Source organism: Dermochelys coriacea, chromosome 21, assembly GCF_009764565.3.
Source record: "Dermochelys coriacea isolate rDerCor1 chromosome 21, rDerCor1.pri.v4, whole genome shotgun sequence".
In the NCBI taxonomy this organism is placed as follows: Eukaryota; Metazoa; Chordata; order Testudines; family Dermochelyidae; genus Dermochelys; species Dermochelys coriacea.
Genome location: NC_050088.1, coordinates 18,029,772 through 18,055,703, shown reverse-complemented (window position 1 = coordinate 18,055,703; position 25,932 = coordinate 18,029,772). Strand labels below are relative to the sequence as shown.

Genomic DNA, 25,932 nt, shown 5'->3' with positions numbered 1-25,932 from the left:
TTTGACTGAAAAACTAAACAATATAAAATTAACATGGCACATACTAAATGGATTAAAAAATGGGTAATCGATCAGTCTCAAAGTGTAATTGTAAATGAGAAAACATCATTAAACAGATGTGTTTCTAGTTTTGCCCTATAGGGATCAGTCCTTTGCCCTATATTATTTAACTTTTTTATCAATGACCTGGAAGAAAACATGAAATCACCACTGATAAAGTTTACAGATGACCCTAAAATTTGAAGAATGATAAATAATGAAAAGGACAAGTCACTAATACAGAGCAAGCTGGATCACTTTGTAAGCTGGGCACAAGCAAACAATGTGTGTTTTAATATGGCTAAATGTAAATAAATACATCTAGGAACAAGGAATGTAGGCCACGCTTACAGCATGGGGGACTCTATCCTGGGAAGCAGTGACTCTGAAAAAGGTTGGAGTATTGTGGTACATAATCAGCTGAACATGAGCTCCCCATGTGATGTTGTAACCAAAAAGGCTAATGTGATCCTTGGATACCTAAAGAGGGGAATCCCAAGTATCAGTACTGAAGTTATTTCCCCTCTGTATTTGGCACTGGTGCAACTGCTGCTAGAATACTGCATCCAATTCTGGTGTCCACAATTAAAGAAGGATGTGGATAAATTGGAGAGGCTTCAAAGAAGAGCCATAAGAACAATTAAAGGATTTGAAAACATGCTTTATAGTGATAAGCTAAATAGATTGAACTCCTTGAGTCTAACAAAGAGAAAGTTAAGGCGTGACTTGATTACAGTCTAAGTACCTACCTTGGGAACAAATATTTAATTAATGGGCTCTTCAAACTAGCAGAGAAAGATAGAACACAATCCAATGGCTGAAAAGTAAAACTAGACAAATTCAGACTGGAATTATGGTGTACATTTTTAACACCATAAATTAACCAATGGAACAATTTAAAAAGGGTTGTGGTAGATTCTCCATCAATGACAACTTTTAAATCAATATTGGATGTTTTTCTAAAAGATCTGTTCTAAGAATTATTTTGGGGAAGTTCTGTGCCTGTGTCATACAGATGAGACTAGATAATCACAACTGTCCCTTCTGGTCTTGGAATCCATGAACAGAAACTCTTAAATCTCATTTTAAAAGGTATGTTTTCCAGACCTTGAAAAAAAAATTGTAGCTGTTCTCTAAAAAAAGAACAGAACAGGAGTACTTGAATCTGTGGGGAATCTTTTTATAACTGTAAACATCAAAACTACATGTTGCATTTCAGTCTGGTCACATCAATATGGTTTTCTCCCAGGTTTAGACCCAATTTCCTGCAGCGATTCAACCATTATCAGAAAATTGTTGAGAAATGAAAAGACATGGTTGCCTTGACTTCATAGTTGTGCTTCCACTGCCACAAACACTTGGTAATGACCACTGGTGCAATACACAGGCCAAAACTAACTGCAATAATCTTCACAGATGCAGAAATGAAAATACTTGATGAGAGCCTAATGGATATGTGGACGTAAGCAAGGTTTTAAGGAAGTTGTGGCTGAGGCCAAGATAATAATCTTGAAATTAAGTTGGCAAAATGAACTTTTTGTGAGCCCTTAAAGTCCATGAAAACTTTCAGCTCTTTTTGGAATAGATATACCTCTCCCTTTCCACTTCTTTTGCTCCATACTTGAAGAAGGGAGTCAACCTTTTTTCTCACTAGTTTATCACGAGAGAATTCCAAGAGTGGGGATCTGATAACACTTGGAAATGGAAGATCTCTATTTATAAATTTCATAGGAGTCTCATCTTTTGATATTCCCATACTCACATATTTTACAGTCTTCCTGCAACACAAGCTCATAGAGCTAGTATTGCAATTATTTAAAAATCAGCCTATACATCTTCCATAAATTTCTCGTGTGTGCCCCACTAGTGCAATATCTCTTCAACTCTCGAGTACACACAACTTAATATTACCTAACAGTTTCTATTATGATCAGTTTTAGAAGCAACTTTAAACAGGAAGAAACTTCAACATTATGCAATACACAATTCAATGGTTGGTATCCATCTCAGGTTTTCTTTTTTTCTTTGTTTAAAGTTTGAGCAAAAATGTTTTAGCCATTTTCAAGAATGAGGTTGCTGAAAAAATAGGTATATCTCAATGATTATAAAAAAAAAAAGTTGAAAGTCTGAATGCATGTTCTAATACACCCATGGGTAAAAGTAAGAAGAAGAAATTTGGCAAGGGAATAAATCCTGAGGCTAGAGGTATGTCTTTTGCTGTCCCAAGTAAATCCACCCAGATTTGAGCAGGGTGTAAACCAATGAAAACTGTTATTTGCACATGCACTTATTTACTCGCTCATATCACTCAGCTGGCACACAGCCAGAGAGCCAGACAGGACAGATATAGGCAAAACTAATTTTCCTACTCCTACTTCTGCTCCTCCCCTAAAAATATCCATTGGCCTATAGGAAGATACATAGGGCTAGACCATGTACTTCAGTCTCACTTCTTCCAAAGAATGGTAATAATTCTGTATACTTCAAAACCCTGATTATTGTGCAAGGCCTCGTACCATCAATCATAAGACGCAGACAAGCACCAGTCTGGTCCCTTCTAATTGCATTTTACAGATAAGGTAAATTAATCCTGACATTGGTTAATTCCTCAGTACTTTACCTACCAAATTTAGTTTTTTATTTCCTTTAACCTAGCTTTTTGAAAAAGCTTTACATACAAAAATCTGTGTTAGAAATGTCATTACAGTTGCAAAATCAAGCTTTGCAAAGTTAGAAAATGGAAGAATTAAGGTTGCCTTGTGAGATTTTAATTCTTTAATTTAATTCCTTGCATGTACACATGATACAGAGTAAAATTTTCAAAAGCACTTAAATAATGCAAGAGCCTATATGCTGTTTTTAAAAGGGATTTAGATTCCTAATCCCTTTTGGAAATGGGACTTCAGTGCTTCTGAAAATGTTGTACATGATTGCATACTATATTTTCCCCAAAGTACTTCTGCCTCCTTTTGGGCCCAGGATAGATGATGCTCTATCTTCAAGTGTGTGGCCTCATTTTATTTACTGAAAATCATCCAAAACCTGTACTGAACATGGAATTAAATTTCTTAATGAGACTTTAATCACAGATCACTACAGAATCTGATTGATTTACATATAGTAATGAATTTATTTTAAAAACTGCCCTCTGAGATAGCAGAGTATTATCCCCATTTTTATAGATAGGAAACTTCTGCTAGAGAGATTAAGGCCATAATTTGCAAAAATATCCATTAACTTTAAGTGGATCAACAACTAGGCACCTAAATTGAGACATCCATGCCCTGATTTTTCTGAGAACTTAGCATTTTTATAGCATTTTGTATGTTCAAAGCACTGTACAAATATTACCCAATATTATATACCACCTCTGTGAGGTAGAAAAGTATTACCACCCTAATTTTACAGGTGGAAAAAGTGAGACAAAAGGCAGAGTGACTTGCTCAAAGCTACCCACTGAATCAGTGACAGAGCCAGAACTGTAACTCAGGATTTCCTGGGTACATCTACAGTGCAATTAGACACCTGCGGCTGGCCCATGCCTGCTGACTCAAGCTAGTAGGGCTCAGGCTAATTGCAGTGTAGACCAGTCAGGCTCAGGCTGCGGCCCGAGCTGTGGGACCCTCCCACCTTACAGGCCTCAAGCATCAAACTATCCTCTCTTCCTGCAGTTCCCTGCCTTATTCACTAACCAACTTCTAGCAAGAAGTCTCATTTGCTACACGACCCCAGTTAATCCCGATACAGTCCATCCCATGCAGTGAATGTAGCAAAACTTCTGTGTAAAAACAGTAGTATGTGATCATATTATCTATGCATATGTACATGGGGGCAGAATTAAGGGTCTACTGGTAACTTGAATTCTGGTCTTCAGTAGCTTTTGAGTGTTTCATTTTGAAAGCTAAATATTCTTATAAATGTTGTTGTTTTTTTAAAATGGGAATTAAATTTGTGTCTGCCATATTAAAAATCTGGATTTATTCCCATTGTTTAACCTTTCAGTAGGACACAGTGCCTTTCTCAATAACAACAGTCTCCTGGTTCCCAGCCCAAAGCACATTATCTGAGCCAAAGGTAGTATGATGGAGGAGGGGGAAGAAACAGCAGCAAAAGTATCATTTTTTTCTGCATTTCATTTAGGAGGTTTTTAGTTTAGTTCTGTGGGCATAGGTGCTGGAAATGGGGGAGGGGGAAGAGGAAGGAGGGTGCTGCCACACCCCCTGGCTTGAAGTGATTTCTATTATATGCGGAGTTTATAGTTTCAATGGCTCTCAGCACCACCACTATAAAAATTGTTCTATCGCCCCTGCTGTGGGGCATGCTGAAGGCAGGATGCCAGGGTTGTGCACATGCAGTGCTCGTGCAATGTTGAGCGTTTTGGTCACCAAGCCAGACAGAAGCTGCAGTGAGCACAGACAGAGGGGGAAACGGCAATTTTGTGTACCTTATAACTTGGCTCAATCTCAATGGATTTTCATGGGGACAAAAGGCATTTCCCTGATATTAGGGCTTTTCCCCTGGTAAATTTCAAAGTCCTTCTGCAAACCATGCAGGAATTAGAGCTCTCCCTCCACCCCCTCCCAAAGTCAAACATTTTTTTTTAATAGAAAGTGTCAGGCAAATTTAATACATGGATTGCTTCCCCTCCCTCAATAATTAGAATAAGACTGCTGTTGTAGGAAGGCATACATGAAGAATAAGTTGAACAGCTAATAATTACATTTAGTCCTGAATAATTACAGATAAGAATTACATTTAGCCCTGAATGTAATTAAGTTAGTATTTCATAGTCCTGGGCCAGCTGCTGTGAAATTTCTGGCTGAGATTTTCAAAACTGACTGTGATTTTAGGTGCCTCCATTTTTGGATATCCAACTTGAGACATCTTAAAATTTTCAGAAATTGGTGCTCAGCACTTTCAGAAAATCAAATCCCTTAGAATTATCTCAAATTGAGAGCCCCTATACTGAATCACCTGTCAAGTCCTCTACACTTGTCTATGGTATAAAACCTAAGTATTAGCAATTATATTCTCCCAACAAACCAAACCCTTCCAAAGAACAGATTAGTCGATTCCAAAAGGGACCTCTGTGATCATCTAGTCTGACCTCCTGTATAAACACAAGCCATAGAACTTCCCCAAAATAATTCTTTTTAACTAGACTAGATGTAAATTAAAAAAAAAATAATCCAATCTTGATTTAAAAATGGCCAGTGATGGATAATCTACCATGACCCTTGGTGAATTGTTCCAACAGTTAATAACCCTTACTGTCAAACATTTATGCCCTATTTCCAGTCTGAATTTGTCTATCTTCAACTTGCAGCCATTGGATCTTTATATACCTCTGCTGCAAGACTGAAGAGCCCATATAAAACATTCATTCCCATTTCGGTACTTACAGACTGTGATATAGTCACCATTTAACACTCTCTTTGTTAAGCTAAAGAGAGTATTTCTAATTCACTCAGAGTGGTTTAAGAACACGAAGTTACTCAGTTACCTATGTCACACACCCCACCGCTTGGATTTTATGGGTGAGATTTTTGGGATGTATTCACCTAACTCCTTTAAGTGGGTTGAAAATTCCAGCCTTTTTATTATTTATATTACATCAATGTCTAGAAGACCTCCCAAAAATTAGGGCCTCAATGTACTAGGCACAGTACAAACACACAATAAGTGACAGTCCCTGCCTTGAAGGAATTGCAACCAAAATAATTTAAATATGTTTATTAAAGCTGTTTATGATCAGCGTCTAAGTTTGGACAATGGAAACGTTTAAGTTAGTTTCACTTGCTTATAGTTTGATATAAGCCGAGCAAAACAAAAACAACTTTCCATTAGAATTTTAAAGTTCATGGGAAAATTTCCATTGGATTTAGGCTTTGAGAGACTGATTTCAACAAAACGTAATTTGGGGGTAAATTTCATTAATGTCCCTGCTGTCAATAAATAAGGACAAAATTTTACCCAAAAACTAAAAATCCCAACAGCTATTCATCATCCCCACCCCACACAGAATCATAGAATCTCAGGGTTGGAAGGGACCTTGGGAGGTCATCTAGTCCAACCCCTTGCTCAAAGCAGGACCAATCCCCAACTAAATCAGCCCAGACAGGGCTTTGTCAAGCCTGACCTTAAAAACTTCTAAGGAAGGAGATTCCACCACCTCCATAGGTAACACATTCCAGTGTTTCACCACCCTCCTAGTGAAAAAGTTTTTCCTAATATCCAACCTAAATCTCCCCCACTGCACCTTGAGACCATTACTCCTTGTTCTTGTCATCCGCTACCACTGAGAACAGTCTAGGTCCATCCTCTTTGGAACCCAGTTTCAGATAGTTGAAAGCAGCTATCAAATCCCTCCTCATTCTTCTCTTCCGCAGACTAAACAATCCCAGTTCCCTCAGCCTCTCCACATAAGTCATGTGTTCCAGTCCCCTAATCATTTTTGTTGCCCTCCACTGGACGTTTTCCAATTTTTCCACATCCTTCTTGTAGTGTGGGGCCTAGTGGCACTGTGGGAACGTCAGCCAGCCTAGGCTCTGCAGACACTGCTCCTAGTTCACAGACCCTTAAAGCAAAAAAAGTGGTAAAAGCCAATTATCAAAGCTTGTCTCTCACACCAGCAGAAGTTGGTCCAATAAAAGATATTACCTCACCACCTTGCCTCTCTAATTATCAGCTAAGATATTTTTAAATATGCTGGACAAAAAGCTTGAGAATACAAGCACTAGACCCTCATCTGGGACAATGGAGTAAGTAAACCTCATTAATATTTCACTGCTCTAATTTCTAGGATTTAACCCCTGTATTTTGTGTAGAAACCCAATTGTTATTTAGAATTATTTTAAAATTTTTTATATCTTATAAGAGCTATTTAGCACAGCCAACTTGCTTTTTCCTTTATTTGTTCTCCTAACCCTGAGATCATCATATATTAGCTAAAGCAGTAATTCAAACTCTGCACACATCTACAATGTAATCAGATAACTGAGAATATATTCCTCTTCCCCAGAGAAATCTCTCAGGCTGGTATTTTCTCTGCAATTTACTTTGTTTCTGTCAGGTGCCTCTATCTTAGACATTTAACTCACATAAATTCCTCTGTCATTAATTCTTCCTATTGTCTTTAGGCAGACCTTTTTTTCCCACCAAATTTCCAATTCTACACTGTTCAGAAAGGGCGTACAGTTGTCATCACAGTTTTCTTAGCTCTTAACTTTTTCTTTTAAAATGTTTTATTTACCAACTGAGGTTTAGTCCTATGTATATTATAATTACATACAAAAAACTACATTCAAAGAATATTAACCTTGCAAAATCAGGCACTCAGAAGTTAGGAATTAACTGTATTAAAGATGCCTGTACAATCTTAATTTGGTCCCCTTCTGCATATGCATTTTCAAGTAGTCCTTAATTACATAATCACATACTACTTTTTCCACAGAAACCCTGCTTCATTAAGTGCACATGATAGACAGGCCCCAAGGAAAGTTGCATCAGTTTAATGTAGGTTTAACTCTTACTGAATTTGGTTTGGTTGGTGAATTACCAAATAAAGATAAATCAAGTTAAGCAAAAATCAAGCCAGTTTAATCACTGTTTAACCTAATTCAGAATAAGGCACTCTGATTCAGTAATAAGAGTGTTGATACATTGAGTTAATCAGAAATAACTCCTCATGAACAGGTTTAATAACTGGTTAAATTTATTACTGTGAATAAAAAGCTAAATTAGCTCCCCAAAGTTAATGGTTTGTGCCATCCTGGCTGGAAAACGACTACTGCATTATGGTTTTCAAACTAAGATAATGCCCAACATTTATCCATTATTTATATATTCTCTCACCTCTGCTCTCATACGTTTTGCTCGGCGTGCAGGGGGACAAGTTTCAGATGGCTGAACAGACTGTCTCTGGGGAATATCATGGGGTTTGTATTCCTTATCCTTTGTATCACTGGTGAGGTCTGGCTTCTGCAAACACTAAAATACAGGCACAATTGTGATTACTTAAATTTTCTCTACACCACTAACAGAATTCCACCTCACACAAAATTGTGTAGTGCCTTTTCCGGGCTAGAGTGAAAAGAGCGCATTACTTTAACTTTGCTGTAGAAACAAAATAATGAACAGTTGTTAGCTGTAACCACTGTAACAGTATCTGCTTGAACATGCAACTCACAATATGATTTGTTATTTCGTTCAGTACAATAGTGGAAATAAAATGTAAAATTATGAAAGCTGTTTTGTTTTGTTTTTTAAAAAGAGAAATCTGATTAATCTGATTATGTTTATATATTGGAGCTGGTCTGAAATTCTCCAGTGGAACATATTTCCATCAGAGAATGTGGCACATTCACCAAAATCTAAAATACGTCACAGAGACTATTCAATTTCCATGAAAGTGCACTGGAAAACTGTCAGATTTCCTGACATCTTGGCAGGCTAATGGGGAGTTGAGAGCCAGGAGCATCTGGTGGGCAGCTGTTCAGCGGGGCTTCCAACTCCTCCACAGCTCACCAAATGCACCAGGCACCTGCAAGTTCTGGGAGCACTGGCTCACCAGGGTCATGACTCCTTGGCAGCTCAGCCTCCCATGACAACCAACTATCCTCACAGACTTTAAGGTAGGGGTGGGGAACCTTTTTTCTGTCATGGGCCATTGACCCACAGGAAAAAATAATAAATAATAATAATAATAATAATGGGCCACTTACTCGCTCGCGGGGAAGGTGGTGGAGGCTTGGGGCTTCCACCCACAGTGAAGCTATCTTGTGCTCATGGTTCCAGCCCCTCGTGGGGGCACTAGGGGCCAGATTAAATTAACCCATGGCCCAGATCCGGCCCGCGGGCCATAGGTTCCCCACCCCTGCTTTAGGGCTACAAGGAACCATCATGATCATTGCATCTGACCTGCACTTCACAACAACCTCACCCACCCATTTCTATAAAAAGCCCATAACCTCTGGCTGAGTTACTGAACTCCTCAAACCTTGATTTAGAGACTTCAATTTACAGAGAATCCATCATTTATTCTAGTTCAAACTAGCAAGTGATCAGTCGCCACACTACAGAGGAAGATTAAATACCCTTGCTAATCTGATCTGGATTAAAATTCCTTTCTGATCCCAAATATGGTGATCAGGTAGACCAGTGGTCCCCAAACTGTGGGGTGTATCCTAGAGGAACATTTGAGGAGACACGCAGCATGGCCCGGGCCAGCCCCCACAAAGGCCAGGGAGGGAGTGCCACCCAGTCCCTCTCTGCTCTCAGCCCAGCTCCAGCCATACCTCCGCTCTTCCCCCAGCCCAGATCCAGCTGCAGTTCCACTCTGCCCTTCTTTGCCCTCTGCCAAGCTCTGCCCTCACTCCTCCTCCACCCCCAGGCCAGCTCTGCCTCGAACCCCAGCTCCTCACCCACACCTCCAGCTCTGCCTTCAGCCCAAACTCCTATGCTGAGGAAGCCCTGGCTGTGCAGTAATGGGGGGGAAGGGGAAGGGACACATGCCACGGACAGATTCCAATACTGGTAAAGGAGGATGCAACAGGAAAAGTTTGGGCACCACTGAATTAGACTCTAAATATGTGGGCTAGACCCAACACACAGACACCTGGGAAAGAATTCTCTGTAGTAACTCAGAGCCCTCCTCTTCATCTAGTGCCCCATCTCCAGCCACTGGAGATATTTGCCAATAGAAGTCATAGAAGAATCATAGAAGATTTGGGTTGGAAGAGACCTCAGAAGGTCATCTAGTCCAACCCTCTGCTCAAACAGGACCAACCCCAGCTAAATCATCCCAGCCAGGGCTTTCTCAAGCCAGGCCTTAAAAACCTCTAAGGATGGAGATTCCACCACCTCCCTAGGTAACCCATTCCAGTGCTTCACCACCCTCCTAGTGAAATAGTGTTTCCTAATATCCAACCTAGACTTCCTCCACTGCAACTTGAGACCATTGCTCCTTGTTCTGTCATCTGCCACCACTGAGAACAGCCTAGCTCCATCCTCTTTCGAACCCTCCTTCAGCTAGCTGAAGGCTGCTATTAAATCCCCCCTCACTCTTCTGCAGACTAAATAAGCCCAGTTCCCTCAGCCTCTCCTCGTAAGTTATTTGTCCCAGCCCCCTAACCATTTTAATTGCCTTCCACAGGACTCTCTCCAATCTGTCCACATCCCTTCTGTAGTGGGAGGACCAAAACTGGACGCAGTACTCCAGCTGTGGCCTCACCAGTGCTGAACAGAGGGGAATCACTTTCCTCCATCTGCTGGCAACCCTTCTACTAATGCAGCTCAATATACTTGTTGCCAAGAAGGCTAACGGGACACACTGTTGACTCATATCCAGCTTCTCATCCACTTTAATCCCCAGGTCCTTTTCTGCAGAACTGCTGCTTAGCCAGTCGGTCCGCAGTCTGTAGCAGTGCACGAGATTCTTCCGTCCTAAGTACAGAACTCTGCACTTGTCCTTGTTGAACCTCATAAGATTTCTTTTGGCCCAATCCTCCAATTTGTCCAGGTCACTCTGGACCCTATCCCTACCCTCCAGTGAATCTACCTCTCCCCCCAGCTTAGTATGATCCGCGTACTTGTTGAGGGTGCAATCCATCCCATCTCCAGATCATTAATGAATTGAGAGTATACGTCTCCCATTGGAGACTGCTGTGGCTGCAAACTCTTCTTCTAGTCTATCTTGCTAGGATTTGCCAGCTTCTGATCTCAAGAGAGCAATGGGCTAGCTTGTGACAGTGTTGTGAAGGAGAAACAGAGTTTTTCCGGTTTCCCAGGAGAGGCACAGAATAGGTTAGAACCACTGGGCAGCACCTCCCTCACTGTCCGCTCTCAGAAAGGAACTGGTTGGAACGTTCAGGGGCTTCTGAGGTTCAAGAGGCTGGAACAAGTTCAGTAGAACAGAGCCCTTGAGCAAATCTACAGGTGTCTCAAAGGACAAAAAATCTTAACAAGGGGCATTTCATGCTGAGGCACCAGCCCCAAGAATGATGGCTTCCTAGTGAATATCAAATTATAACTACACCTGAGGTCATATGTGCCAATGCTCAGAAAATATTACAATTCTGATAGAAACCCCAGGAAATTTGAAGTTAAGGATGACAGTATCTTTAACTTATACAGGGGCCTGGTCCAAACTACAAAGTTTGTCAAAAGAAGCATCTTTCTGTTGCCACATGTTTCCATGCATCCAAACCCAAATCTGAATCCTGTCAGCATAACCCAGGCATTCTGTTGCCAAAATGAAATCATCTCCCTGAATGACTCAAGTCCTCACCCAACATACATCTGCCAGGGGGAATGCCACTGTGGGCGCTGCATTACCTGCGTCAGTGAGACCAGTCCTACAATGGCCCTGTCCCTGTTTCAGTGACTGCTCTGGTCACAATTCTGACCTCTGCAGCAGAGGAGATCACAGTGACCAGAAATCCACACCTCCAAACTTTAAGAATTTCCAGCATGTTTTAGAAATTCCACTTTTACTGCTATCCCACCTTTGCAAGTTCAGCTGGCACACTAGATCAGCATAGTTTAGCAAAAAGACGGACCTCCAGCTAAACCTCATGCTCCTGCTTGGATCAGAAAAAATCCTGGATCTCCTCAGCCTGTGTGAAGAAGGGGCTGTGCAAGCCCAGATGCAGGGCCACTGCAGGAACAGGGATGTTTATTCAGACAAGGCAGAGAGTATGCAAGACCTGGGCTACAGCAGGGATGAAAAGAAATGCCAGAAAGGCAAAGGAACTGTGGCAGCTGTACCATAAAGAAAATCTGAAGCCACCCCAAACTTGACGCTTCTATGAAGAGCTCCATGCCATACTTTGCAGGAACCTCACCACCACCCTGAATGTGACTTTGGACGCTTCATGAGACTTAAGAGGAGGGAAATTCAACAGTGGCCAGCAACAACTTGCTCAGAGAAGGGTACACCGAAGGGGATTCAAACCCCACAGAAAACCAGGAGCTCTTCGAAATGTAGCCGAACCTGACCCAGACAAGCGCAGAGAGGAAGAAGGGAAAACAGGAAGGGATACGCCTGCATGATTCTTTAAGTGCATTTTTTTCATTGTGCCCAAAACCACCTTCACCCTACTACTCCCCTCTTTCAAAATGAGACTCATTCATGCTGTCAGAGAACAAAGGAACTGACCTTGAAAGTAGCTAATTTTTAAAATAAATTTGTACTGGCCATAAAATAAGAGACTAAGAGTAGCCAGAATGTTTTAGCAGCAAGGTAGAATTTCAGCATCATAAAACACTAAAGAATTAGAAAAATCAATTATTACAACCTCACCATAAAAATTAAGTGCATAGGAAATTAAGAAGGGAAGATTACTCACCCTGTGGAGTAACTGAGGTTCTTTGAGATGGTTGTCCCTGCGGGTGCTCCACTTTAGATGTCTTGGCGCCCTGCACTTGTAATCAGATTTGTAGTAGCAGTGCCACGGTTGGCCATGCACATGCAACTCCCATCTCACACTGCTCTGAGCAGTAACCCAGCATGCTCAGCCAACCAACCCCCAGTTCCTTCTCTACCCCAGAGGATCAGCATGAAACTCCAAAATAGAGGGGAGGAGGGGGGATAGTGGAGCACTCACAGGGACAACCATCTTGAAGAACCTCAGTTACTGCACAGGGTGAATAACCTTCTTCTTCTTCTTCTTCTTTTTCGAGGAGTGTCCCTGTGAGTGCTCCACTTTCGGTGACTATGGAGCAGTGCCCCTCAGTGGAAGGGGGACTTCGAAGTTGTTTTATTGACGGTGGCTAGCACCGAGTCTCCAAACTGTGTGTCTGCAGCTGATTGTTGCTCGAGAGCATAGTGTTTAGGAAAAGTGTGGGCAGAGGCCCAGATAGCTGCTTTGCAAATGTCCGTATGGGCATATTATTGAGGAATGCTATTGATGTTGATAACACTCTGGTGGAGCGTGTGTGAACTCCTGGTGGAGCCGGGAGGTTGCTCTGCTGGTAACACAAATGGATACAGCCCGATATCCATTTACATTGTCTGTTTAGAGATGGTCTGACCCTTTCATCATTCTGTTAGAGAGAGAAAGAAGAGACTATTTTCTAAATGTTTTTCTTCTTTCTTGGTAAAAGGCTAGTGCTCTGCGGACATCGAGCATGTGAAGAAAAGCCTCCCTGTTGTCAGCATGTGATTTCGGGAAAAACACAGGTAAATATATGGGTTGATTTAGATGAAACGGTGAGGCTACCTTGGATATGAATTTGGGGTGCAGCCATAGGATCACTTTGTCTTTATAGAATGTGGTATAAGGTGGATGAGTCATTAGGGTACGTAGCTCTCCCACCTTTCTTCCCGACGTGATGGCGATGAGGAAGGCTACCTTCATTGATAGATGTAGCAACGAACAAGTCGCTACGGGTTCAAATGGTTTCTCCATGAGGCTACGGAGGACGAGGTTAAGATCCCACATAGGAGTAGGATTTTTTTAGCGTTGGGTAGGTATTTATTATGGCTTTTAGAAAATGCTTAGCCATTGAATGAGCAAAGATAGCGGCTCTGTCCACATTATTGTGTAACAAGGTGATTGCAGCTAGGTGTACTCTGATGGAGCTGTTGGATAGCCCTGATTTTTTAAGACCCAATATATATTCAAGGACCCGGGGCAGTGGGGCCGACCGTGGGGAAATATGGTTAACCTCACACCAGGTGCGAAATCGTGTCCAGTTGTGTGTATGTTTTTCGTGTAATTAGTCTGCGACTGTTCAAGAGTATGTCTAACTTCCTTGGAATAGTCTTTGTCAATACCTGATAGCCATGGAGAACCCTGGCCTTGAGATGGAGAAGAGCTAGGTTGGGGTGACTGATGTGTTCTCGGCCCTGGGTCAGGAGATGAGGTATTAAGAGGGTTCGAGGTGGTTTCACTGCCATCTGTCTCAGGTATGGGAACCATGTTTGTCTGGGCCAAGTAGGTGCAAAGAGAATGACCCTGGACTTATCTTGCCTGATCTTGTGTATAACCCGACTCAAAAGTGGGATCAGAGGGAACGTATACATTAGTGGCACTTTGCATTGTGAGCTGTTGCAAATAGGTCTATAGTGGGGAACCCCCACTGGTCGAAAATGGTAGTGATGATTGCATAGTCCATCTCTCACTCGTGGGTTTGTGAGAAGTCTGATGTACCAGCAAGTAGGATACCGCGATGTCTACATTGTTGGAGATGCACCAATTCCAGAGGTGTACTGCCTCCATACACAGAGGGTATGATTGGGCTCCCCGTTGGCGGTGTATGTAGAACATGCACGCTGTGTTGTCCGTAAGGACTTTGACAGTAGTGTTGTGGATTAGAGAAAGGAAATGCTGGCATGCATTTCTGACTGCTCTTAGTTCTGGTATGTTTATGTGCAAGTTGTCTTCCCCTGTGGACCAGTGACCTTGGATCATGTCGCCCAGGTGAGCTCCACATCCCATGAGGGAGGCATCCATGGTGATCATCATGGTAGAAGATTTCTGTTGAAATGGGACACATGAGCAGATATTTTGTGGTTGTGTCCACCACTCAAGGAAATCCTTTACCTTGCGGGACATGGTGAGCCTCCTGTTGAGGGAGTGCTTGTGTGGTATACAGCAAGTGCAAAGCCAGGCTTGTAGGCATCTCATATGTAGTCTGGCATGTTTGACGACGAAAGTCATAGCAGCCATATGCCCCAAAATTTGTAGGCACGTCCTGGCAGACGTTTGTGGGCTGTCCATGACCATAGCAATCAGAGTGTTTAAGTTGACAAGCCTGTTGGGGTAACCTCGCTGTTGCCGTGAGGTAGTCAAGATAGGCCCCTATAAATTCCAATTGTTGGACAGGGACCAACCTAGACTTCTGAAGATTTATTTGAAGTCTGAGGTTCATAATGAGGACAATTGTGGACTGTGTGGCTTCTAGTGCTGCCCGCTGTGTTGGTGCTCTTAACAGCCAGTTATCCAGGAATGGAAAAATCATAACTCGTAGTCTGCGGAGGTGAGCTACAGTGACAGCGAGGACCTTAGAGAAGACCCTTGGGGCGTCTGACAGTCCAAAGTGTAGCACTCTGTACTGGTAACGTTGAGTGTTCTAATGTGAAGTGCAAGAATCTTGTGTGTGCTTGGTGAACAGTGACATAAAACGAAAAGGAGTACTTGTGGCACCTTAGAGGCTAACAAATTTATTAGAGCATAAGCTTTCGTGAGCTACAGCTCACTTCATCGGATGCATTTGGTGGAAAAAGAGGAGAGATTTATATACACACACAGAGAACATGAAACAATGGGTTTATGACATGAAAGTAAGCATCTTCTTGGTCGAGGGACAAGAGACAATCTCCTTTCTCTAATGCTGGAATCATCATCAATAGGGTCACCATTTTGAATTGCTGCGTTTTCACAAACTTGTTGAGTTTTCATAAATCCAGAATGGGTCTCCATCCGCCGTTCTTTTTCTGAGTGAGGAAATAATGGGAATAAAATCCCCTTCCCCTGTGTAGAGCTGGTACTGGTTCCATGGCCCCTAATTGCAGGAAGTGGGTTATTTCCTGTTGTAACAGGGGCTCATAAGAGGAGTCCCTGAAGAGGGATGGAGGAAGGTGGTAGATAAGTGGGATAGAAATAAAATGCGATGGAGTAATCCTGCTGGATAATTTCCAGGCCCCATGTGTCTGTAGAGATGTTGTTTCAGAATGGATAATATGGTGACAGGCAGTCTTCGAATGGCATTACAATGTGGTTGAGATCCAGAAATGGAAAGCATAGAGGTCTCAGGCCCTCGACCAGACCTTCAAAACGATTGCTTGGAGGTGGAAGGCTAGGATGTGGAAGTCTGGTTTTGATTCTGCCTTTGCCCCATCTGCCTCTGTTTGCGGCATTAGCTATAGTGTCTTTTGGGCTGAAATTATAATGCAGCCTGGAATTTTTGGTTGTAAAACCTGCCTTGCTTTTTCTTGTTTCCAGGGACATAGATGCCTAGAGTCTTTAAGATGGCCTGGGAGTCCTTTAAAGTATGTAGGGACACGTCTGTGGATTCTGCAAACAATTTCTGACCCTCAAAAGGTAGGTCTTCCACAGTAGCCTACACCTCCCCAAGGAATCCAGATAGGTGGAGCCAGGATGCCAGACGCATGACCACGGAGGTCACAATGGAGCATGCTGCTGTGTCCACAGAATTAAGGGAAGATTGGAGGGCCATCCTTGCAATGAGAGAGCCTTTGGAGATGTTGGATTTCTATGCTTCTCTCGTCTTCCGGCAGGTGTTCAATAAAGGATGACATTTTAGAAAACAGATTGTGCGTATATTTTGCCAGCCATGCAGAGTAGTTTGCAATGCAGAATTATAAGGTGGCGGAAGAATAGGCTTTGCTCCCAAAGTAGACTAGCCTCTTACAGTCCTTGTTGCAAGGGGTGGATCTAGACTGTTGTTTGCCCTTTTGATTTACTGCCTCCACCACCAGTGAATTAGGAGTGGGGGTGGGTAAATAGAAATTCATCCCCTTTGGCCTGCACGTAATGTTTTTTGTCCAACCTTTTGCAGGAGGGAGGGGCTGTGACAGGTGTCTGCCAGATGGTTTTTGCAGGGTCCATTATGGCAGCATTAATGGGTAATGCTATTTTTGCTGATGGAGACACCTGGAGAATGTCTGTTCGCTCATAAAAAGAAAAGGAGTACTTGTGGCATCTTAGAGACTAACAAATTTATTTGAGCATAAGCTTTCGTGAGCTACAGCTCACTTCATCGGATGCATCCGATGAAGTGAGCTGTAGCTTACAAAAGCTAATGCTCAAATAAATGTTAGTCTCTAAGGTGCCACAAGTACTCCTTTTGTTTTCGCGAATACAGACTAACACGGCTGCTACTCTGAAACCTGTTCGCTTACGTTATGTTTCAGGGAGCTCAGACAAGGAGATGTTGAGGGATTCCGCTACCCTCTTAAAGAGGTCTTGAAATGACTTGAAGTAATCCCTCTAACAGGGATGTGGTACCATAATTGTTTCATCTGGGGAAGACGATGAAATGTGTGACAAAGTGTCTCCTCCTGTTCTTCAGTCTCCTCATCTTGGGCTGGGTGCTGGGTCAGTCAGTGAAGGAAAGCAGGGTGTTCTGGAGGCCGGTAGGTTAGGAGGCCTAATGTTCTGGGCTCTACAGATGGCCCAAGTTGGGTGGCAAGGCAATAGGAGGTAGCATCCAAGGTTGAACCTGCCAGCCTCGCATGTCTACCAATGGAGAGAGGAGTGGCCAGGATTGTACATCCCTGCGTCGTCGTCCTTCTAATCATCATCACTAGAGTGGGGAGGCGCTGAAGCCCCTTGAATGAGGATCTGGCTTGGTCCACGCCTCGCTGAGGTACCGTTGCTACTGAATAAGGGGGTCCCAGGAGTAGAACAAACAACCAGGTCTGCCTGTCTGCTGAAATGCCGTGGTACCAGGAAGCTCGGTGATGGAGATGGCAGCGCAGTCTCAGCGGAGAGGGTGAGAACTGTCGGTGCTGAGGTTTTGATGACCTGTGTATGTGAGCAAGTGGTGCCATTGCACTAGTCGGTGCTGGGATGTTCCTCGGCCCCATTGGGGCCACACTAGGAAGCTTTGCTTTAGGGCGTGCACCTGACTGAGAGTGTGCCCATAACGGCTCCTTGGCAAGTCTCTGTACTAGATGTTCCCGTTGCCTCTCGGTCTGAGACTCTTGGTGCCATCAGTACCGGGGCTGATTTTTTACCGGGAGACCATATTCTTTTAGGCCTTCTCACTGTGGAGATGAATGAGAGCAGTGTTTGGTCACCTTTCTAGGGACAAGGTTCTTAGAGGCAGTCTTAGTTGTGGTGCCCCTGTCTGCCGCTGATGACTGTTGCCCTGGACTCTAGGTTGGAGGCTGGCCTGAGGGATTTCTCCATCACTAGTAATTTAGGTTGAAGGTCCCCGGCCTTCCGTGTCCTGGCAGTCAGTTTTTTACAATGAGGATACTTTTGGAGAATTTGGGTCTCTCCAAGGCAGCAGACGCACTGAGCATGGCCATCAGAAATGGGTATCAAGAGCCTGCAGGTCAGGCAGCATTTAAAGCCAGGGGAACCAAGCATGCCTGAAAGAGGGCAGCTCTGGAGAAAAACTGGGTCAGTCCATTTTTATTTAGTCATCACTGACGGCGGTCCACCAGGTGGTGGGAGAGAAAAAACTACAACTAATAAAATTATTTTTTTTAATATGGAAGAAAATAAAAACTAAAGTTAACTAAAATTAACTCGGGAATTAATTCTATCTTAAGGGATAGAAAGAGAAATATTGAGCTATCTACATATTTGGAGAGACGCTGCTGTCATGCTGACTCAAGTCAAAGGTGATAGAGAAGGAACTCGGGGTCAGTTGGCTGCGCAGGCTAGGTAACTGCTCAAAGTGTTGCGAGGCAGCCATTCAGGGCACTGCTACTACAAATCTCCGATTACAAGTGCAGGGTGCCAAGACACCTACAGTGGAGTACCCACCAGGACACTCCTCAAAGAAGAATCTCTCTTACAAGCAACCCAATGACTATCCAGTCAGAGCACCTGATTTTTAAGAGTAGGCATATAATGTAAACAGCAAAAAACAGTGCTCTGAGTTACAAGTCAATTTTCCCCCAGACCAAAACAAATCTCTCTCATACTCTACTTGAATAGAGGTAGAGATGGAGTCATTGGCTCCAGGGTTCTTTTCTTTGGCTTCTGGTACTAGGCAATGGGAACAACCCTTCACCCTTGAGGAGTATTTTGCTGATCTGTACACAAATGTCCCTTCCATTCTCTGGATCAACCTTCATAAATCTTCTAGGAGACACTCTCTGATCCTTTTCCAGCAAGGGTGTCTTGTTTGTTCCCCCTCAATAGGAGACCTTGGTATGACACTCTGAGATGAGTCCAACTGGCACCATCACTGTGAACAGCTTGGTAGGATACAGGGCAGGGCAGGCTTGAGACACCTTCTTTAGGCCTTTGTCACCCTCAGGAGTGATATCAGCCATAATCACCTCTTCCTGTTACAATTTCAGCTACTTTTTACTCAGTAACACCCCCAACTTCATGACTATGAACTTACAACGAGAACTTTATGCTACTCACCAAGCCTGGAGCTACAGAGCAGTTCCAAAGAAAGCTGAACCAAAGGCAGTATGAGATGTTTTATAAAAGTATATGGTGATCAATGGGGAAATTTTTAAGGAATTTTGAGGCTTATCTCTTCCTTTCTACTCCCACTGTCAATCTATAATATCTCTATCTTTTTGCTTATCACACTCCTTGGCTGCGGTGGCCTTGAAAGGCACCCCATTCACATCTCCTAGAAGATTGACCCTGATTAGAAGAAGAAAGAAGTGGAAAAGTGAGAACATGTTTTTGAAGCTTCTCCAGTCTGGGAGAGTACAGATTGGAGGGACCACATGGAGATCAATCAGAAGGATCAGAATTGGAAGGACCAACTATTCAAGAAAAAGCAGAGGGGCCAAAAGGTACATCAACAAGTACACCAGGAACATGACCCTGCTCAAGCAAACAGATGTTGCAGAATTATCTAAAACATCCAAAAACCACCTTCCCAACAGCCTTTGCATCTCATTCACAATTCAATGTCCACAAGACCACACACCCCACCCACACACAAGTCACTAGGACAACCTACAGCCTTTTCCCTACAATTCTTTGATGGTAGAAAACAAGGAGAACTATGACTATGCATACACTGACCTGCAAATAATGCAGGGTCAGGCAAACACCCAGCACTTTCCTTATTTAACACTAGTAATACAAGTGTAAAGTTTAATATGGTTATATAGGTGTCAACCCTCAAAGTTTACTGTTGCTAATAAGTTTGTTCATTGTTTATTTGCACACAAAATTGTGATTTTCTGAAAAGTCACAAAATATTTATTGGGTGTCAAAGAAACGTTAAAGAGCAAAGCATCACCTACTCTCACCAAATTCATAACAGATATTTAGAAATCATTTAAAATGTAGATTCAAGGCAAAACACACAAAGTACACAAAAGTAGCACACCACAATGATATGGCACACTGCTAAAGCGATATTTTAAGGCCTCCCTCAGCCATATAGCTCCTTGATGGGCTCTGGTTACTACCCTTGTGTCTGGCTGTTCAAAATCAGCAGACAGTCTTTCCACTTAGAATCATAGAATATCAGGGTTGGAAGGGAGGTCATCTAGTCCAACCCCTTGCTCAAAGCAGGACCAATCCCCAACTAAATCAGCCCAGACAGGGCTTTGTCAAGCCTGACCTTAAAAACTTCTAAGGAAGGAGATTCCACCACCTCCCTGGGTAAACCATTTCAGTGTTTCACCATCCTCCTAGTGAAAAAGTTTTTCCTAATATCCAACCTAAACCTCCCCCACTGCAACTTGAGACCATTACTCCTTGTTCTGTCATCTGCTACCACTGAGAACAGTCTAGATCCATCCTCTTTGAAACCCCCTTTCAGGTAGTTGAAAGCCGCTATCAAATCCCCCCTCATTCTTCTCTTCCGCAGACTAAACAATCCCAGTTCCCTCAGCCTCTCCTCATAAGTCATGTGTTCCAGTCCCCTAATCATTTTCGTTGCCCTTCACTGGACGTTTCCCAATTTTTCCACATCCTTCTTGTAGTGTGGGGCCCAAAACTGGACACTTCCCCCCTCCACTCTGACAGCTCACCTTAACTGATCACTCTCGTTATAGTGGGTATGGCAAAACCCATTTTTTCATGTTCTCTGTGTGTGTGTATGTCTGTCTGTCTCTATATCTACCTACTGTATTTTCCACTGCATGCATCTGATGAAGTGGGTTTTAGCCCACAAAAGCTTATGCTCAAATAAATTTGTTAGTCTCTAAGGTGCCACAAGTACTCCTCGTTCTTTTTCCTGACAGTAAAGTTTCCCCTTCCCTTTGCTTCACAAATAGTATGCAATATTATTCTACGACGAGAATAGATGCCTTACTGAGATCCAGCCTTTCCATGAGATATCACCAGAGGCCTTTTAACCTACCGAAAGCACATTCAACAGTCATCCTGCACCTGCTCAGACACTAGGTTACTCTCCTTGCTACTGTATAGGCATCCAGTGTATGGTTTCATAAACATGGGACACAAAGGATAGGCTGGGTTCCCCAGAATCATTATTAGCATTTCAATCACACCCATATGAATGTGTCAGTCTGGGAAGTATGTCCATGCTTGCATCTTTTGGAAAAGTCCAGTATACCTGAAAATGCAAGTGTCACACACACACTCTGTCCATCCAACAGTAATGTCAGTGCAATGTTCCCAGTGATCCATCAGTATTAGCACAGCCATGGAAAAGTACCCTTTCTCCTCATGTACTCAGTGGCAAGGTGGGATGGCCCAGAACTGGAATTTGCATCTCCTCTATCGCTCTACACACACTTTTGGGGGGGAACCATTACTTCAAATCCTCCTATTTCTTGCATGTTCCCCAGAGTCACACTACTGTGCAACACAAAACGCTTCATGGCCTTGCACACCAGGATGACAGCTGCCCCCACCGTAGATTTTACAATTCTGAACTGATTGCCCACCACCCAAAAGTAGTATGAGGCTGCAAGCTTCCAGAGCATGATTGCTAGATCCTTTTCCACTGTCAAAGCAGCTCTCATTCTGCTGTCTGGATGGGACATAGCCTCCCACATCTCAAAGTTTTGCAACCACTGCTGATTGCCACAGATCTGTATCACAATGTGATGTATTCCACTACTCAGTGCTTGTTTCTTGGTCCCAGAAATGCTGATCCACTGTGTGGAGCTGATCAACAAATGTCTGAAGCATCCTGAAGTTTCTATGCACTGTTCACATCGTTCACTTATCCTCCTCAGAGTGCCCTGTCTCATCTTCATCAAAGCACCACTGGTTGCTGTTACAGTGGTAGTCATTGAAGTTCTGCAAATACAGAATAATCCCATGTCCTGTCTCTAAAACCAGACACGAGAGCTCCTCTTAGCTGTTCTGGATCCATATTTCTAATAGCGAGATGGCAAAGAGAACAAAAGCAGTACAAGGATCAGTGGGAATTTTTAAAAAGACATGAAAATGATCATCTAGAAGAAGCTTTGGAAGAAATGGAATTGTGGGAACTTAACTCCAAGCTCCCATAATTCCCTGAGTGAAGTGCAAGTTCCACAATGCATTGCAAAAATGTTCTGCAAAGCACTGTACTGGACAGTGATGTAGAGGTATCAGGATGCTTATCCATGGTGCACCACGGCTTCTGCCAATATAACCTCATATGTGACACGAGCAAAAACAGCCGAGAGTGCATGTATTCTAGCAACATAGCAACATCAGCAACTGCAAGGCAGCAGAAGTTCTGGTGACAAAACATTCTAGTGTAGAGATGAGCTGAGTTTTTAATATAAACAAGAGCAAGATCTGGTGTATTTTTAATACCGAGGCTGCTTGAATCCGAAAATAATGTTAGGAAAAAATGTGCAGGTTTACTTAAGTCTTTAGAATAAGTTGCAAGGACTTTTCATTCACTAACTACAGTGTGAAGAATCATAAGCATGTTTCACATCTGCTATCCCTTACTTGTAAGGCAACTTATATTTATCTATCTCCTTGTATAGAATTATTCTGGGCAACACAACTGAGACACATCTAGCCCAGTGTTAAATGGGTAATGATGAACAAATTACTTCTTTGGGGTACTTCTTTAAGCACCTATTAATTTGCAGACTATAATGTCAGCTTTCCCTGTTTTGATCATCCACACACGTCTTACTTTCTGTCTCCATTTTTAGATTTTTGGATTTATTGAACCATAAATGCTAAGGTTTCAGTGAAAAACTACTCGTTAAGCACCAAATTTCCTGTTACACTACTATATTATGTATGCAGATGGTACAATGTAAGAAGTTCTTCAAATAGGACATTTTCCAAAAAGGCAATTAAAAAATATATTTAAGGCATAAAACTCATAATAAATTCACGCTGTGCATGGGACTGAACATATTTTAAGCTACACCATACTACTGAGTGAAAAAATACTCCTTTCTATATTCTTGGCTTTCACAGCATCAATGCAATATAGTAGGTGCCATCAATTACAAAATAGTTTCACAGACTGCACATACCAGTCTTTTATAGATGATCTTGGCTTGCTGCAAACAGAGCTTCTTTTCAAGGCTTATTGAAATATCAAAGAAAGGGAAAACATATCTGAAACTGACAGCTGTAAAATCCAGTAGCAGTATCTTATCTAAGAATGAAATCATAGAGGTCAAGATACTCAGGAAAGAACCGAATAGATAATAAAGAGGACAGCTGTACAAGCACCATCTGGGAAACCACTGCTTACTGAGAACTTGTGACAGAATGCAAAAAAGATGACCTTTGGTCAGGGATATCAAATATCAATTCAAAGGAGAAATAATTCATTGTAAAATAAACTCATCAGTTAATAGAAGGCATGTCAGCAAAAATAAAATCTAAGCAGGGTGAAAACTGAGCCCAAAGAAACATTTGTCGATTCTCTCAGTTTTTCAGCCATTTCATAAGAAAACATACATTAGTACTACACACAGAAAGATGGAAAGAGAATATAGTAACAATTTAAAAACAGCAACAACTTTTTTTTTTTTTGGTTAATAAATGAAGTTAAACATACCTTTTCCAGAACTGCATGATCCACTAAACACATCAGTTTGGAACAAATGTCAGGTGCCTATTGCAAGAGAGAGCTTGGAAAGTTATATTTAAAAGGAAGTGTGACCTCATTAAATGAGATCACAAGCAGCCACTTGAGAATCTTTGTGTTCTTAAAATGGTCCATTACTGAGAAATAATGTGTTTAACGTCAATTCTGTGAAAGACAATTGTCCTAAGGCTTAGATTTTCAGAGTGTTTATGGTCATAGCCAATACTCTATTTTAGGACACTAAATTATATGTTCTCACCTCAAAAAAAATATAAGGGAACGGGATCGGATGTGACAGAGCAAAATGTCTTCACAAAAGAGAAACCACAATTACTTTAGTGTTCAGAATGAACAAAAATGGAAACATTCTAGTTAAGCACCTTATTGGAATGCTGTTGCTTTCCACCACGCAATAAGAATTATTTCAGAGGAAAGATGAAGTGTATTTGGTAAAGATAGTTTTCCTAGACTTAAAGGTTTTTCATCCCACAGATTGAAAACAATCTACATTAGCATATATGACTAAAACTGAGTGGTCAGAATTACAATTCTACATTAGCATATATGACAAACTCAGTGGTCAGAATTACAATTCTACATTAGCATATATGACTAAAACTGAGTGGTCAGAATTACAATTCTTTTTAGAGCCTACAGATTTTTTTTAAACTATTCTTCAACCTGATAACCACAAGATACATAAAGAGCCTTACATTCCACTCTCTTCTGATTTGCTCGTGTCAAATCTCTATTCTCATTTTGGCAGCTCTAACTAACAGGCACTAATATCGCTCTTTACTGTAAACTCAGACAATTTTCACAAGTTTTTTTATTATGAAACCCACCTATGTTGAAAAGCATGTCAGGGTGGGAGTGGTTAACACGGATTAAAATGGATTTCTGTAAGTGCTACCAAATAAATAATAAACCGACACTGATCTGAAAGAAGTCTTGTACTTGTATTAGTTTCCATCCTCATTCAACCCACTTATTAATGGCCAAAAACTGAACAGGAAGATTTTAAGTTAGAAAAACTCAGCAACAACAGTGGCAGTCTACATCATGATTTTCATGGATAATCAAAATAGCATTCACATGTCATTCTCTCTCTCTTCATAGTGGAGATCTTTCACCATATTATGCATTAAAAAATGCAAAGAGAGCTGACAAATGGCTATAAAGTTACAAGACTCATTATATTCCATCCATTATCTTTGGATCTCATTATTCCTAGAGATATTATTCATTTATTCTCTGTCAGATGGATGGACAAATAAATGGTTTGTAAATATTTTAAAAGTCTGCAAAGCACAGAGGAGTCATAAAGAGGACATTCCAGAAAGTCTAAATACCTGCTGTAAAATAAGGCTTTTAAATACTGTAGAGAGGAAGAAATACAAACTGGTAGTGTCCAAACAGGTTTCATATCTTCAGGTAAGAGGTTTCCTTGAAGGGTCCTTCACAAAATTCCAGTACTTTACCTTCCATTTGATAAAGTTCTGTCTGTGGATTACTAACATACTCATCTCATGACCTTAGTATCTAAGTAACAAGATGAAGTCTATGAAACAAACAAATGCAATCTTTAAAGATTTTAGAAGTGCTCCCCAAAAAAGAAACAACCCACTAGTTGTTGGTGAATTTATCCAGGTTTTAACTAGCCAGGGGAAAACAAAAAACAAAACAAAAAACATACCACTCACCAGTAGACTAGCTCCAGACTGGAATAAGTTGTAAGGATAAAGAATACGTTCATAATGGGCACGGATGTGTGAACCCACTGCCTTGCCTGGAGCAAAACCCATTCTGATGGCTATTTTTGTCCATTTTCTCTCCTTACAGACTAAGTCAAATCCACCTTCTTCTGCAACTAGCTATAAAGGAAAAATACAATGGTCTCATATACAAAAATAAAGTCATTAGTGTATAGAGATCTACTGCTAGTAAAAAAAAAAGTTACAGAGGGAAAAGTATTTGCTATTGCAGCTGCTACCATATGCAATAAATACCTTAAATACAGCTTTCACATTAAGAGAACGCTGTAGCTTGAATCTTTTAATTAGCTAGTCAGAAAACTTAAAGACCTCTGAAAAAGTTCATAGATTCACAAATTCCAAGGCTAGAAGGGACCATTGTGATCATCTGAACTCTTGTATAACACAGATCACAGAACTTCTCCAAAATATTGCTTTACAATATGCACCAGAAGGGAAGATTAGATGCAGGTTTATAGTTCAGTCT

General features: G+C 41.8%; 1 protein-coding gene across 9 annotated transcripts in view; it reads right to left on the bottom strand.

Annotated features, from left to right (window-relative positions):
* KDM5B (lysine demethylase 5B) overlaps nt 1-25,932 on the bottom strand; it is a 204,053-nt gene that overhangs the window by 131,228 nt on the left and 46,893 nt on the right. For 7 of the 9 annotated variants that reach the window (XM_043500701.1, XM_043500706.1, XM_038379466.2 and 4 more), the window contains exons 4-6: nt 25,395-25,565; nt 23,662-23,718; nt 7,894-8,028 (exon numbers count right to left, since the gene is read on the bottom strand). In XM_043500701.1, the coding sequence (XP_043356636.1) occupies nt 7,894-8,028; nt 23,662-23,718; nt 25,395-25,565 (363 nt within the window). The remainder of the gene's footprint in view (nt 1-7,893; nt 8,029-23,661; nt 23,719-25,394; nt 25,566-25,932) is intronic. The other 2 variants (XM_038379460.2, XM_043500703.1) reach the window with 1 other exon arrangement.